This window comes from Osmerus eperlanus, chromosome 12, assembly GCF_963692335.1.
Source record: "Osmerus eperlanus chromosome 12, fOsmEpe2.1, whole genome shotgun sequence".
Classification (NCBI taxonomy): Eukaryota; Metazoa; Chordata; class Actinopteri; order Osmeriformes; family Osmeridae; genus Osmerus; species Osmerus eperlanus.
In genome coordinates, this window is record NC_085029.1 from 364090 (window position 1) to 382067 (window position 17978).

A 17978-nucleotide genomic window follows, 5' to 3' on the forward strand; every position below is an offset into this window, starting at 1 on the left:
GGAATTTAATTTATAGGTTACCGTCACATTAACACTGAATCAACTAACAGACATCTCATTCACCGTCTGCATTACGGATCTGGGTATCACTGCACTAGTAGCCTATGCTTAATTTAAGTTGAAAGGTCATTACATGGGACATGGCTGAATTAGTTAAAGTATATATATATATTAAAATATATAGATTTTTAAACGGTCACTGCCATTGTGTTTAAAGGCTATTATTTGATGATGAGTTGCCATAAATGTTGCATGGCTATGGAGCATACCGCATCTCAAGATAATCTGTTTATGTATGATACGTTAGTGTGCGCTCGCCCATACTCACGACGTCATCAAATCTCTGTCTCGCCTTTTCTCCAAGGGAACATGATCATGTGTCGCTTCAGACTGAATCTTGAAGATATGCAACACACTTCCCACATTTTCTAGCAAACACTTCATCTTAAAACCTCTGCGCTTGCTGTTGTAACACAGCGGTCATACAGGAAAAAAAGGATATAAAAAGAGCGAGCGCACTTCCTATTATCATGTTGGGTAGCGGTAAGAAAGCTGGGACGTCAGAATCAAAGACACACGACCCTCTGAAGGATTTGGGTAAGCGTTTGTTGTTTACCTTTTACTTGTATTATTAATGTACACTATTCTGTTAAAATGTACGATTAGTGGACTAAATGGCATATAGGCGGTAATAATAACGTAAAATATCCCACTGCATCTGTGCTGCAAGGATTTACTGTAGCCTATAAAGCCCATGCTTAAAGGCTAGGCTACCGCCGTAGACACATTAGGCAGGCTACGGCTTTTGCTGCATAAGCCACCAATTAACCCTTGTGTTATCTTCGGGTCGTTCTGACCCATCAGTCATTGTGACCCACCGTCGTATTGCAACAACTTTACCGCATACAAAAACAAAGTGAAGCATTTTCTTTTAACCGTTGGGCTGTCTCAGACCCCCCACAATGCGAAGGTTAAAAGAAAATTATTTTTATTTGTTTTTGTATTGGGTAAAATTGGGTAAACACAACGATGGTTCGTTATGAACCTTTGGGTCATGTGACCCGAAGGCAGCACGAGGGTTAAAGATGTGGGCTAGTTGTATGCGTAATATGGTAGGTTTGATTATACATTATGTATTCATTTATTATACATCTCCCAACTTTTTTATTAAGCAAATTATATTAAACGGCCGCATCCTCTGTTATAAAAAAATATAGCTAATTATAGAAAAAGGCTGTCCCACCGACATTTGAAAACAAACTCATATATATTCTCCTACAATTTTATATAGCATAGGCACATAGCTCAAGTGTAATTTCAATGTATTTGTATCAGTATGTTCATAGACAATTCCTAAGCTTTTTGAGACAGTTTCAGACCTTGTAAGACCTCATAGCTTACACCAGGCATTGCATTATTTTCTTACTTGGACACATTCTCGAATAAAGACTAAAATGGCAAAAAAGTTATCACAACATTTTATTGTCATTTATGGTAATTACTGAGATTTAAAAACTATATGATTCAATTATTATATTTCCATGCTCCAACCTTTCCCGTTAATGTTGTGTATGTGCCTTTACTCCAGACTGCTTTGACAGCCCATAGACCAAGTCAAAGCCCTATACACAGTGAACCTACAGTTTTGGTTGTTGATACTGGCCTAGCCAACTTTTCTGCAAATATAAATGAAAGGTAATGTTTGGTGTCTAGTGTAGCTAGTTTGGAGGCTTCCCACACCCCTATAAGCACAGTTGCTTACTCTGGCATTTTAAACAGCTCAAGGTCAACACTGGTTTCACCATTTCCAACGCACACAGAAAACACCTCAGAAGATACTTTCTTTTTTAATTGAACATATAGACCTATTCAATTTGGTCCTCGCAATGTGACTGGAAATGTACAGTGTATAATATGACTTCAATATGCTGTTGAAGATCTCCTTGTGTCTTGAGCATGGTCCTGCTGCATTCTGGTGTTACTGATTCAACTTCCAAACCCACGGTGGATAATCCTATTACCACTGCTATTAACACTAGTTCACTGTAACAGTCTTAACAGTCTCAGATGCCAAACCATAACTTACCTTCTAGAGTCTTTATGAAGCTTACAAAGTAGATTGAACTTCCTGTGTATTTATGTCATATGTTTTGAGTCTATGTTATTCGAAAATCAGTATTCCCCATGTTACAACAGCTCTATTAAAACATGCAAGATAAGGAAGAATGATGAATAGTTTAGAACTCTGATGAATAAATACATCTAAAACCACGACAGCAATTAGCTGTCATTACCTCAACATCTTATTACCAAGACAGCATGACACATAATCACAAGACCTTATTGACATTTTTTAAATTCATTTTTGTATCACCACCCTTCTAATGCACAACATGGGTCTAAAATGACCCATATTCATTTCCTATAATATTTAATGTATGGCTGAGTATATCTTTTGAAATCAATTCATTTAATAATTTTAGTAATTCATTACAAATTAATTAGTATTTCTTAAATATCTTGTTTTTGATTGCCGCAAATACTTACTTTTCATACTTTATAAACAACTGTTTTTGTGTTACTACCTTAAGTTTACAAACATGCAGGGCTTGACATTAACATTTGTGCTCACCAGCCACTGTGGCTATTGGTTTTCCAAAGTTACTAGCCACTCAGCAATTTCATTAGCCACAATTTTCTTTGTCTCCTCTTCATTTTCAGTTTTCTCTTTTGTGTTTTCTCTCTTGCGTGTGTCTGCCCTCCAGGTTTTCCTACACCTGTTATGTGCCGCCACATCCTTGCCTTGCAATGAGTTTATTATTTTAGACAGGGTCCTCAAGTTTGATCAAAAGCTTGGAGTGAGATTTAATGTAGGCCTATGTTTTTGGGAGTCAGGTGGCTGAGTGGTTAGGGAACCGGGCTAGTAATCAGAAGGTTTCCGGTACGATTCCCGGCCGTGCAAAATGATGTTGTGTCCTTGGGCAAAGCACTTCACCCTACTTGCCTTGGGGGAACCCGGCTGCAGCCGGCTGTCGGCGCCGCCGGCACTGCATGAAGTTGAACGCACCTTATGTTGCTTACCTAGTAACAAACGTACGGTGACCGAGACTGTTCCATGTGTTCGCACATCTATGTTGCCTAGTAACGAACGCACGGTGACCGAGACTGTTTAACACCCTAACCCTAACTTCACTCTGTGTGCCTGCGCCTAGTCCATTAATGTATACAACGTTAGCAGGACAACTTGGTTGGCGTCGCCTTCTCAGCGTGAGAAATACAAGCAGGTTTTCCCTGTGTCAAAATGGGTCTTCGGTGCTCCAAAAAAAAAAACTGTGTTACCGTGTCATCTTATTAGCAGACATCTATGTATTTTTTATTTTTTTTACCATTTCATAAATAATGGAGGCTGTGCTGGAGGAAATCATTTTGCTTCCACTTTAGATTAAAATAGATAGGCTAATAGATTGACAATAGTCCAAGCCCCATGGTGCTATCATGTATGGTTCAAAGATTGTCAAGGTTTACCTCTTTACATATGCAAACTGTTTATCTAACTATCTAACCGCCAACTGATGATGTCAGGGTTATGCGGAGTGCGAACCGGAAACTAACCGGAAAACAGATGTAATCATTTCCGCTGCTGTGCTAACCAAACGGCAAACCCAGCTAGTTCACACAATCAATAACATTATTATCATTATGAGCATTTTGGGCGTTTAAATTATTTCACTTTGAAGACCATGTATTTATCCAAACCGTTTAAGTACCAGATGCGGGAAAATCCGAACAGTGAATTTTACTGCGTATCTCAGTGTGAAATGTCCGGATGACCTGATGTCGTACCGCCTGGCTAAATGCAGAATTCCCATATATCTTGTAAGCTGCCCTCCTCAACCTTTTTGGTGTAAAATTGACCGACATGTAAAATGATTTACTTTGTGACATGACGCGAACGAGACGTGGCTGCCGCCTACAGTAGCCTAACTGTACGTTCACACTGCAGCGTTTTTTAACGCTCTGCACCGCTCGCCTTCCCACAGTGCCCCATGCTCGGGGGCGTGTTAGACAAGTTAATACAGAGTTGTAGTTCTCTAAGGTCACTGTTGTAGTCATGGCCAAGCGTGCAAATTTGGATTCATGTACTCACAATATTGATCAAAATACCACTTTTACACAACATTTATGTATAAATACCGAATTTTTACTAGTGCAAGATTACAGTAGAATACATGTTACGCCACCGGTCACTCAACCAGTCGTTTGTAGGCTGGGCTAGCGAGCTAGAAGTGGCACAGAACAGTCACGTAATGTGACGAGACTGAATTTAAAAGTAGGCTATAAAAACACACTAGGAACACTGACGACATCGGCAACCATGCACCATGCATTATTAGTTTAATGTAATCTTTACATTCAGGCTCGTCACACTTTGTTCTGAACAGAACTGGGTGTGCAGACACATACGAAAAGTTTCTCCTCCATCTTGAAATTGTGAAACCTAGAAATGTTTATCATGACCAACGGTTGCTACGTTACAAGAAACAAGAAACCAATCCGATTGGCCAACGCTAGTGTTTTCACACTCCTCATTTACATAAAGTTGAGAAAATCCAACGTGCAACACTCCGCTCGCCTTCCCACAATGCCCTACGCGAGCGTCAACGCCTGGTTTCATTGAAAATGAATTGGAAGCCGATGCCCCGCGCCGCCCGCTCCGCTGCAGTGTGAACGCACTGTAACGCCTGGGACACACTGCCTTCGATCGGCTGCGATCTGCTGCGACGCGCCTGGAAGCGCCTCCTTTTTTCTTTCGGTGCCCATGTTATGAAATGGGACTGACCACACTGGCTGCGAAGCGCCATGATCGCCTGCGATCGTTTCGGCAGCTGGTCTAATTTTTTCGCGAGATGCTTGCGAAATCGGGTGCAGGATGATGAAATACACCATATTAGTTGATATATTTGAATAAAAAAACATGTTATTAAGATTTTACTCCATTAATTCTAGACTACGGTAAACATTTGTAAAGTTGTAGACTTTATAATTACACAATGTTGGTAACGAACGTACTTTACATGTGGTTACCCTGATGAAAACGAATGAAAATAAATGGATTGATCCGTTGAGCTAGCATGCCCGTAGTTGTTTTGTTTGTTTGAGAGAAACGAGTTGTCATGTGTTGCACACAACACACACGCGTGCAGACATAGCCTACCGAGAGAGAACCCCTAAGTCGATTTCTAAAATCAGCATAAAATGAATTCTCAAAGTTGAAAAGCACAGGGAGTTGTTGTATGACCCCCAGCAACAATTTTACAAGGACAACGTAGATGATCAATGCTGGGATATAGCCAATGCCATGTTTATGTACCATGTCAGCAAAGAGTAGCTGAAAGGCTTGGTGACCGGCGCGGAGAAATGCGCGTCTGGTGTGAACAGCTTTTGCTCAGTCGTAGCCGATCGTGGCGCTGCGCGGCCCGTCCAGGCGCTTCGCAGCCAGCTGTTCACACCAGACGCGCATTTCTCCGCGCCGGTCACCAAGCCTTTCAGCTACTCTGAGCTTTCCTTTACGCTGACATGGTACATAAACATGGCATTGGCTATATCCCAGCATTGATTCTTATCTACGTTGTCCTTGTAAAATTGTTGCTGACATACAACAACTCCCTGTGCTTTTCAACTTCGAGAATTCATTTGATGCTGATTTTAGAAATCGACTTGGGGGTTCTCTCTCAGTAGGCTATGTCTGCCTGTGTGTTGTGTGCAACGCGTGACAACTCGTTTCTCTCAAACAAACAAAACAACTACGGGCATGCTAGCTCAACGGATCAAACTGTTTATTTTCATTCGTTTTCATCAGGGTAACCACATGTAAAGGACGTTCGTTACCAACATTGTGTAATTATAAAGTCTAGAACTTTACAAATGTTCACCGTAGTCTACAATTAATGGAGTAAAATCTTAATAACATGTTTTTTTATTCAAATATATCAACTAATATGGTGTATTTCATCATCCTGCAGCCGATTTCGCAAGCGTCTCGCGAAAAAATTCGTCCAGCTGCCGAAACGGTCGCTGCAGATCGCTTCGCAGCCAGTGTGGTCGGTCCCATTTGATAACATGGGCGGCGAAAGAAAAAAGGAGGCGCTTCCAGGCGCGTCGCAGCAGATCGCAGCCGATCGCAGGCAGTGTGTCCCAGGCGTAACAGGCAAGCCGTTCTCACTCAAATATTGCTAAGAAGCAAGCTATTGTTCGCGCACATCACAGTTGCGTCTTGATCAGACAAGAAGAAGACACACTCGATCTTTCTATCAACGCGATTACTATTGATAAAAACAGAACGAGAGTTCGGCTGTACCTACTATTAAACATATTCGCGGACATGAACTGCACGAGTGATTAATTGCGATGACGGCTCCAATAGAAGTTATAGCGAGCACATAGAACTTTATATATATTTTCTAATCAATGTATTTATTCCCAGGTGTTTTGCATTTCCTTTTATTTTCTTCGTGCCTACACTATATATTATCATTCCAGGTTAAGAATAGCCTACCAATGGAGGCTGCGTTGGAAATCGTTAATCAAACTGTTGTCAGCATTTTGAGTGGAAATTTCATTTGCATTTGTGCACGTCGGACTGGCCCTTGCAGCGGAACAACAGTTTTCTGGCTGCTCTGTCCATTTGCGCACCTCACAGTTGCGTATTGATCAGACAAGACACGCTTATCAACTCGATTACTATTGATCAAAACAGAACAAGGGTTTGGCTGTAACCTACTTGAAACATACTATTGAGAACATATTCGCTGACATGCATTGCACGTGTGATGAACACAGCTTCACAGCTTCTTTTTTTTTTTTATCGCAGACTTTTTTATTGCCTTACAGTGCGTTCACACTGCAGCGACGCGATGCGAGCGGCAAAATGTTTTCCATTCATTTTCTATGGAGCCAGGCGAATCGCTTGCGTGATGCATTGTGGGTAGCGACGCGACCGAGTTGAGATTTTCTCAACTTTATGTAAATGAAGAGCGATTTTCGCTAGCGATGGCCAATCGTAGTGTTTTCTTGTTTCTCGTAACATAGCAACCATGGTAAACATTTCTAGCTTTCTAGGTTTCAAGGTGGAGGAGAAACTAATCGTTTGTGTGGCTGCTTACCCAGTCCTGTACGATACATAGCTGTATTGGTACAGATGTTAATTTTTTTTAAATGATGCATGGCGCAAGGTTGCCGAAGTTGTTGGTGCTTGTACTTTCAAATTCAGTCTAGTCACATTACGTAACTTCGTCCTGTGGTAACTAGCTAGCTAGCCTAGCTGGAACTCCCTACTGTATCGTATCGACAGATTAGCAGAGACTTTATTAGTAATATAATAAAACGTTTTTTACACATGTCAACGTGTATGTCTATTAAACAGTTTTGTATTTTGTATATAAGTTGTATTTTGATCGATGTTGCGAGTACGTAAACCCAAGTCTGCACACTTGGCCATGACAACTACAACAGTGACTTTAGAGAACTACATTCTACATTAATCTGTTTGAAACGCCCCCGAGCGTGGTGAACTGTGGGAAGGCGAGCGATGGCAAGCGATTCGCGTTGCTGCAGTGTGAACGCACTGTTAGGCGTTTGGGATTTGTCATAGGCGCTCGGGAAAACGGCTTGGGGGCGCGCCTAAATTTTCTCTATGCAAAAAAACCCTGACAAGGTGTGGTGTGTGAGCGTGTGAACTGGTTAAAATGCGTGTGTCTCACGGTCAATGCGCGTGAGGCTTGAGAACCCTGTTTTAGATGTGTTTTGAGAAGACTACAATACAAACTATATAGAGACAGATATATAGAATTCCACCTGCCAAAGTGGCTAGTAAGAGTGACTGCTTTACCCGCCACAGCCGAATTCTACCCACATTTGGCGGTTGGGCGGGTGTTAATGTCAAGCCCTGCACACATGGGTCAAAAATTACCCGTAATCACTATGGAATTTGGTAGAAACTTCAGATATTTGTAAATGTCTTTCACCTGCCACACATTTCACAACTCAACACTGCTGCTCAGGGGCAGGCGCGTCGCACCCGTGGGGGATGTGGGTGTTTTAACACCCACACTTTTCCCGGTGAGAGGGTTCAACACCCACACTTTTTCTGCAGTTTTGCCACAGTTTTGCACAAACGCCTTGCGTCGAACTGCCGCCGTAGCTACGTCGTAGGCTGTGTGTAGCGATTATATTGCCTGAGTGAACAGAACTGCGTCCATAGCAACGCTCTGTTTTTCATGGCAACGGTGTGTTATACTTCGCAGCGGTCTTAACAAACCGCATTCTACACTGGAATTCAACCAATAGTCCAGTACTTTTAAGAAATGTAATGCAAGTATCTTTAGTGTTTGCCGTACACGTGTTATCACCGTTAATGTGTTAAATCAATGTAAAGCTTAACTCTTTAATACTGGTACAAATTGCTATCGTAATTAGGTAGATACAACCTGAGCTAACGTTAGCTAACTGAACCTATCATTTAACATTAGGCTGTTAGCTAGCTAATATATTTTGTTTGTATATTTGTAGTTTGTAACAAAAATAATTTACTTTAATAATCCCCCTGGGATTATTAAAGTATTTCTGATTCTTTAGCAAGTCTACTGTTGTGTATTTTCACCAGAGTTTTGACTTATTTTTCATGTGTTCCGAGTGTGTTTTTATACTTTTCTAGTATCACTCATTTAAATGGGATGCTTTTTATATCTTGTATGTTATACATGTTGTACACCTCTGTCATTGTATCCATCGTTTCTATTGTTAATAAACAAATCACATCCATCCCCCACACTTTTGAAAAGCTTGCTACGCCCCTGCTCAGGGGGGCAACTACCCAGTGTCAGAGGGGTATGCAGCAGTGTAATGGTTGAACATACAATAGTAATCAGTAACCAACATTGTAAAAATGTAACAAATATATTAAGTGCAAAGTCCTGCAAACAGGAATTCAAAATAAAACATAGCAGCTGAAATTGAGAATAAACTAATAAAACGTTGGTTAAACAACAACTTGGTCACACATACAAATAATAACCAAACATTGTAAACATGTAGTGCAGTGTCACACCACTCATGACCTGTGATTACTCACTTAATCAGCAATGGCAAATTCTTTCTCATGAAGACAAGCATTTCTGCTCTCTCTGCTGTAAGTCTATTTCTCTTTTCATCCACAATGTTGGAAACTGCTAAACACTCTCGATTTCTACACTAGTGCAGGGGGCACAGAGGTATTTTGTGGCAGTGGCAGCAAGACAAGGTAATCAGTATTTGTTGAGTCCCCAGTACTGGTATGGGTTGTCTGAGGCAGCGATGGTTTTCTCTGCAAGATATCCATGCAGTTGGACTGCAGGACTCTAGCTGCTTGCTGCACTGGGATCTTCACACTCCTCCACGATTTGGTCAAACTCTTGCATAAAGCTGCTCTTAATTGGTGCTGCTGCTTCTTCCACCCGAGGGGCCTTTTCTTGTGGCTCTGCAGCCTCTGATGCTCCAGCTGTGCTGCTCCTCAAGTCTTCCTCTAGTTCCCCTGTCAGTGCATCTTTTGCACGCTTTGCAGATTGTGCACTTGTAAAGTATCTGAAACAGAAATAAAACATGGGTTAGGCTAAATATGAAAAACTTTATGACACAACTTGAGGCTGATTAAAGTAATATACAAATGTTCATTTGTATAAACTATATAAAGAACGTAGGCCTTATATAATTTATGTTCTACATGTTTAAAAAATGTACAGCATGGCATCTCATCAATTACAGTAGTAGTGTTACTGTGGAGAGTAAAACAATCTATAATATAGACCTAATGTAATTAGTTTAAAATCTTACCTGTCTTTATATCTCGGGTCCAGCAGGGTGGCAAGTGCATATAGGGGTTCATCTTCCACAATGTCGAAGCGTTTGTTGACAGCTTGAAGCAGGGTTTTTTTCATTGTTTTGATTCCAGTATCTGCATCGCCTTCTTTAGCCAGGATGCGTTTGAGGACGGTGACAGCTGGAATGACGTCGGCGGTGGAGGCAGTCGATGAGCTTACTTTCCTTGTTAGCTCTTCAAATGGTTCTATAACAATGCTCGTTTTTTCTAGCAAAGCCCACTGGTTAGCGGTCAGTGTACTGGGCAGGACATGGTCAGCAATGTAAGCACAGAGGACTCGCTTCTGTTCCAGAAGACTCTGTATCATGAAGTAGGTACTATATCATGAAGTAGGTACTATTCCACCTTGTTTTGACGTCTTGTTGCAGGCGTTTAGGTTGCATTTGTATCTGGATATCTTGCAGCCGTGAATATGCAAATGGAGAATCTTTAAAATGTCCCACAATGTGTCTACCGATTTCAATGGCATCGCTCATGCTCCGTTGTGACAGTAGTCCCTCGTTGACTACAAGCTGCAATATGTGAACAAAGCAGCCTAAGCTCCGCACCCCCATGTTATCCATGGCCTTTTTCATGTTACTTGTATGACAAGTTAGAGTATGACATGCACTTTATTCAAAGGAATGTGAAACTGGTCAAGCATCTCCTTCATTGCAGCCGAAATGGTATAGCTGGTGTGTGAACCATGGAAGTTCTTCGCTTGAAGCATAGCACTGTGCGGTGTACAGCTTGTGTCCAACCAGTGGACAGTTAAAAATAAAAGCGACATTGGACACACAGCAGAGCTCCATATATCTGTAGTGAAACTCATTGCCTTTACGTCTTTAATCTCTTTTGAGATGTGTTCGCACACTTTTTTGTACTGTTTTGGCAGTGCGGTCTCAGAAAAATACTTGCGCGATGGAAGAGAGTACCTTGGCTCTAAGTGTTCCAGTAGGCGACGGAAGCCCTCGTCTTCAACAACTGACATTGGTTGAGCATCTAAAACAATTAATTCAAAAACTTTCTGTGTTATTGCCAATGCTTTCAAGCTTGCCGTTGGAAACTTTTCGCGTTGTTGAAATGCATCTGCCAAAGTTAGTTGCTGGGCTGTATCGTCTCCTGCTCCTTTGGTTTTATTGAGCTGCAGGAATTCGGCATGCTCCTTAGCATGGTGCTTTTGGAGGTTTCGATTAAATTTGTAGTGTTGTACTTCGTAGTACTACCACCACCCCTCGAAACATTTTGTTTGCAAATGTGACATTGCAAACAGCCAACAAACTAGTTGGCGTAGCAAGTGTGAAATATTTCCACACAGCCGACCCTTTGGCTCGCTCCATGTTGCTAATGGTTAACTCAAGTCTTCCAGCATGCAACACACGTGCTGCTGACGAATGACGTAGGATGTGCTGGATCGGTTAATTTTTCCGATCCCCGATCCAGCTTTTTTGTCAAGATCGGGGCCGATATCCGATCTTAATATCGGATCGGTGCACCCCTAATTAATATGAGGCAAAAGTATAGAACAGCAACTTTTATTTCTGTCTGTTCCAATACATACACTAAACACCTCAGCCCATGTGGGACTTTATCCCTGAGGCACTGGGGTGCCCCGCTTATACACACATGATACTCTGAACATGAACAATGCATGCATATAACACATCCTCTATGCTCTCTATCTCTCCTGATCCACACTACTGGAGCTAAACGCCTTGTCTGTGTTCTTCCCTCTCTACCTCCAGGTGTTGAGAATGATGAAGATGTGAAGCGGATGCTGAAGGGTTCCAGCATGGTGAAGGTTCGATCACCTCGCTGGCAGAAAAGACGTACTCTCAAGCTCCTCGATGATGGGGTGACTATCTGGTGCCAGTCCAACAAGACCTCCAGCAGGGCCAAGGAACTACAGTCCTGTGAGTGTGCAGTGTCCTGTCACTCACCTACACACCCACAACCCCCCCCACACACACATATACACCCACATACACACAACCACAACCCCCCTCCCCCCACACACACACACACACACTCTCACACAACCACAACCACCCCCACACATATACACCTACACACACATACTCACCTACACCCCCACACACCCATAACCCCACACACAAATACATCTACACACACACACCAACCCACACATCTACACACACACACACCCACAACCACCCCCACACATATACACCTACACACACACATACTCACCTACACCCCCACACCCCCTAACCCCACACACACACATACATCTACACACACACACACACACACACACCTTCACACACCAACCAACACATCTACACCCACTCATCTACACACACACACCCAGGGGTGCTGCCAGGAATTTCGGGCCCCATGGCAAAAATTCAAAGTGCAAAATTGGACATATGACGTGTCGCGGTTGGCGCCCTCTGCTGGTAGTGCGGGAGGGTTAATTAATGGATTGCTTCTTGGAGTTCGCTAGTAATGGGGAGACTGGGGTGCTGCTGACTCATCTGTTGTTAAGTTTGTTAAAAGGGGCAGGGAGTCGGGACAATGATTTAATCTGAATATCTTGCTAAATGTTTCCCTGCACTGATTAAATGTTGAAATGTTGAAATGTAGGCTAACACTGTACCCAGCTAACAAAATGACGTCCCCAGGACGTCACTTGTTAGCTGGGTAGCTAGATAGCTTATATGGACATTTAACCAACAGGTTAATACCACTCACAGATTGGCTACCCACCTTTCTTGGTAAAAAACTGGGTTACTGATTGAAACCCTCTCTTTTGTCTATCCTCTCTTTCTTTTTTCTCTGATCTTTTCTGAAACCCTGATTTGTGTTTACGGCCCGACATTCTAGCGACTAGTGCATCTACTGACTGCAACTAAACACCGTCACCGATAAGTGCGCTAAGGCAGGATCAAACCATTTCATGCAGATACAGGGGGATGGTTGGTCAATATGGATGTTTACTTTTTGGTCAATAGTGATATTTAACCTTTATTGCCAAACACAAGTAAAAACAAAGAGATCATTCATTGTATTATTAGCTTGAGTTCAAATACATTATTTAATATGACATTACGTAGGCCTACTGTACATGCAAGTCTTAAATAACTATTTAGCTGGTCGGCTCCGTGACGCCGAGTAAATTGGGCTTGTGAGACTGCTCACCAAAAGAACCCCCCCCACTATAATACCCACCTATAAAGTAGCCTCAACTTTCCTAGACTTTCAGCTACATGCTGAGGGCTCGCGACCAAAAGACTAAATTGAGTAACGCGTTACTTTTTTGAACAAGGAACTAGTAACGGATTCATTCAATTAAATAAGGAACGCGTTAAGTTACTCGTTACTTAACAAAAGTAGTCTGACTACTGTAACGCGTAAAGGCCGAATTATACTTCTCCGACTCCGTTACGGACAGACGGACGGACGGAGTCGGACGGATTGATTGAATTTATAGTACTCCGAAGGCTGTGGGTGCTGAAAACAATTCACCGCCAGAAGAGTAGGTGGCGCAACGTTTTTTTGTAAGTCGTCATCGAGTGTTTATTTACCTAGGTTATCGAGAACTCGGAGCAAATGTACAAATTAGCCGTTTCATCAATAAAATACGCACATTTTCAGCAACAACACTGACCATTTCTCGTCACATTTTAATTCAGATGCTGATTTACATGTACTGTTTAGCTGAAATATGAATTGTAAAAACTTACAGCAATGGCGGTCTAAGGATTCTGTTTGTCCTGTTTATCACGGCAACCCCGCCCCTGACGCAAGCGGTTCTTAATACGGACCAATCACAGCCAAGGGGTATCCGTAAAATGATGGACGGACAGACGGATAGTCAGGAAAATCAGGAGGTGCACGTAGAGCTCTCCGAGGGGCTCGGAGAGGGAATTCCTCGTCGGAGAGGGCGTTCCCTGTGTCCGTCTCCGTAAAAACGGAGAAGTATAAATCGGCCTTAACACTGTAGAGCACACACACACAAGAAGTATCCAAAAGACAAATTCCTTCTCTGCCTATATCCAATTCCTCCCAGGGCTGGTAGGAGCAGTGGCCAGCCACGTCAGCAGCACCTGGGGGCCTAGTCCAAGTGCTCAACCATTGTCCTGACCAGGGACATGTGCAGGAGAGCAATCCGTTCTACATGTTTTAATTAGGGTTCTTTGCAGAGGACACAGAGCTTGGATAGTACATGCAAATCCCAAATCAAAAAGGCCCAAGAGATAGGCCCCGTCATTTCCCAGGTGGGTTAAGTGGGAATCAAACCCAAGACTGCACCACACGGCTCTCTTCAGTTCAGTACACATTAAACATAGGAAACCTTAAGTATACACAAGGTTTAAGAGTTTACATTTACAGTCATGGCCGAAATTGTTGGCACCCCAGACATTTTTTTTTAGTATTTCTCACAGAAAAGTATTGCAGTAACACATGGCTGGTCAAAATTATTGGCACTCTTAACTTAATATTTGGTTGCACACCCTTTGGAAAAAATAACTGAAATCAGTCGCTTCCTGGATGGATGGCTTTGTTGCCATCCATTTCTGGGTGCTTTTTGATGTATGTTTGGGGTCATTGTCCTGCTGGAAGACCCAAGATCTCGGACGCAAATCCAAATTGCTTTCTGACACTGGGCTGTACAGTGAAACCCAGAATCCTTTGGTAATCCTCAGATTTCATGATGCCTTGCACACATTCAAGGCACCCAGTGCCAGAGGCAGCAAAACAACCCAAAACATAATTGAACCTCCACCATATTTCACTGTAGGTACTGTGTCCTTTTCTTTGTAGGCCTCATTCCATTTTCGGTAAACAGTAAAATGATGTGCTTTACCAAAAAGCTCTATCTTAGTCTCATCTGTCCACAATACGTTCTCCCAGAAGGATTTTGGCTTACTCAGGTACATTTTGGTAAACTGTAGTCTTGCTTTTATGTGTCTCTGTGTCAGCAGTGGGGTCCTCCTGTGTCTCCTGCCCAAGCGTTTGATTTCATTTAAATGTCGACGGATAGTTCGCACTGACACTGATGCTCCCTGAGCCTGCAGGACAGCTTGAATTTCTTTGGAACTTGTTTGGGGCTGCTTATCCACCATCCGGACTATCCTGCATTGCAACCTTTCATAAATTTTTCTCTTACGTCCACGCCCAGAGAGATTAGCTACAGTGCCATGGGTTGCAAACTTCTTGATAATGTTACGCACTGTGGACAAAGGAAAACCTAGATCTCAGGAGATGGACTTGTAACCTTGAGATTGTTGATATTTTTGGTTCTCAAGTCCTCAGACAGTTCTCTTCTACTCTTTCTGTTGTCCATGCTTAGTGTGGCACACACAATGCAAAGCCTAGGTGAACTTCTCTCATTTTTATCTGCTTTCAGGTGTGATTTTTATATTGTCCACACCTGTTACTTGCCCCAGGTGAGTTTAAAGGAGCATCACATGCTTGAAACAATCTTATTTATCCACAATTTTGAAAGGGTGCCAAGAATTTTGACCAGCCCATTTTTTGAATTTTGTGTGACATTATGTCCAATTTGCTTTTTTTTACTCCCTTTTTTTGTTTTGTTCCAATACACACAAAGGGAATAAACACGTGTATAGCAAAACATGTGTTACTGCAATACTTTTCTGTGAGAAATACTTGATTTTCTGGAAACATTTCTGGGGTGCCAACAATTTCGGCCATGACTGTATGTAACTGTTAGATTGGTCGGTTGTTTCAAAACATTTTTGCACTTAAATAGTAAAGACTATCTTCGTAAGTGTGCCTTAATGTGAGGATAAATGTAATGTATTGCTGTATAGAGACAGGTTCTATAATTGAACTGTGGGGTGGATGTTTTCAGTGTTTCTTTATTGGCATCAACTCAAATTTCAACCATTACCACTTATTCTGTATGCACCCATTTATCCAGTCCAACAACTGATAAGAGTAGCCCAGGCCTTGAAATTAACTTTTTTACTTGTTGGCACTGGTGCTCCCAACTTTGAAAAGTTAGGAGCACCAGCAAAAATGTAGGAGCACCCATCTAAAATTAAGGAGCACCACAACTACAGTGTTTATGTTATAGATTTACAGGGTTTTCAAGTTCTATCTAAAGTTTGTCATGAGATGACCATACCTGTCAACGTTTGGGGGGGTTGTTGTTTATGATTGGCTGTATAACTTCAGACAATCTCAACTCGGCAGAAAAATTACCTCTGTATGCCTGCGCCTCGTCCATTACTTACAGGGCTCTCGTCGTGTGACGCGCACATTTCAGCCATTTGTCACGCTCTCACGCAACACCTTATATTTCTCACGTATTTCAACCATTTCTCATGCTGAGAAATAAGGGATAACTTCCCGCTATATGGCTATCTGTCCCTCCCCAGCATATATTTATACAGTGCAATTGAAACACAAGTATCAAAAAAGGGTTGAGCTTGTTCTCTCGTGCATCAGGGAGTGACACAAAGAACAGCCTGCTTCCCACACTCAGTGTAAGACCCAATGTTTAAGCCTGGGCACACTTCTAAGTTCATAACTTTAATAAGCACAATGCATAACTTTAATAAGCACAATATATTCTTTAGTATTCTTCTCCGCCTTTGAGAAAATGAAAGCTCAAATGCTCTGATCTGAAAAACTTTACCTCCCTAAAGGTTAACTCCCCTTTCTCTGCTTTGCCGGCACAGAGAATTTGGCCCACCAATGAGAAAATGAGACCGTGCGAGCGCGATAGTTTTTTCCTCAAGAGACATCATGGCTTGCAAACGACCGAAGCATGGCAGTTAGCCCCGCCTCTCTCCTCCTCATAGCATTTAAAGCTACAGACACTGAAATGGCACGTCCTTCAGAAAGCTCATTGTGGGAATGCTCGTAGTGGCTGTAATTCTGCACCAAGGCTTAATTTAGGGAAAGAGACTTCAGATACAGTATTAGGGAACCACTAAGGCCTATATAAAAGCATCCAAAAACAGCATGCCATGTCATCTTTTGGCAAGCAGTTTTCAAGTTATGTTTGCAAAAAACTAAAACATTTATATAGTCTAAAGCAGGTTAGTAGGCTACACCACCATGACTGTGTTGTACTGTATTCAATATTGAGCATACTGAAATTTTTTAAGTATCTGTCTATCTTATTTGCATTGAGCACTCTTTGCACCTACTTGAGTTTACTGTCTTCTAACATCTATATGTTATTTGTCCAAACATAGATTTGTTTGGAGATAATCACTTGTAGATCTAGTATGGTACATTTGGTGTTCATATATTCAATGCTGAATGAGTAGATTTAACCCCAGCACGGATTAAACTGATGAAACGGTCAAAATAAATCAAATCTTTTTACAAGCAATGTCACAGGGGGCTTCACATATACCCATAGAACTACCGTATTTTACAGAAAATAAGCCGCGGCTTGTACTCCGATTTTACAGTTTTATTGTGCTTGTGCGGCTTATATTTCGAAGCGGTTTATAGTCCGGTTTTAGAACAAAAAAGTGGCTTCTCTCAAGATCTGACCGTGCAGCTAATTTTATGCTCAACACTTGAAGGGGGGCTTATTACTTGAAAGAGTAATTGGGTGTGCTCAAGCCTTCGGCAAGAGCACAACCTTTGTTCTCTCACATATATATTTATTGGGTGTGCTTTGCCTTCGGCAAGGGCACAACCTTTGTTCTCTCACATATATATTTATTTATTGTTTATTTTCGTCCCCCTAAGCCTCAGTCAATATTTGGACTACATAGACAACCTAGGTGTCAAAAGTTTCGTCTTGGTAGCGATTGAGTTGCTTGTATTTTTATTTACACTCCGTTGCACAGTTTAGGAGGTTACAAAGTTTTTGTGGCAAAAAGTGTCTTCTGTCAACTAAGGGTACCAGTGCTAGCCTATGTCACTACGTCAGCACACGTTAGCAACGATGCATGGATACAACGTGATAGAGACGTTCTAGCACGCAAATTGGAGCTTTTTATGAGTGAAAAATGCCAACCACCAAAATTACCAACCATTGGGTTTTGTTGAGTAAGCAATTTTGAGTGGAACTGCCATCTCTGATTTTTTATTTAGGTCGTGAAAGTCTTTGTAATTTGAGCGAGTGGGC

General features: G+C 42.0%; 1 protein-coding gene across 1 annotated transcript in view; it reads left to right on the forward strand.

Annotated features, from left to right (window-relative positions):
* The first annotated feature begins 336 nt into the window (after window positions 1-336).
* plcd3b (phospholipase C, delta 3b) overlaps window positions 337-17978 on the forward strand; it is an 80641-nt gene continuing 62999 nt past the window's right edge. The window contains exons 1-2 of the mRNA XM_062475128.1: window positions 337-597; window positions 11638-11805. Of these exons, the coding sequence (XP_062331112.1) occupies window positions 531-597; window positions 11638-11805 (235 nt within the window). The 5' untranslated portion in view covers window positions 337-530. The remainder of the gene's footprint in view (window positions 598-11637; window positions 11806-17978) is intronic.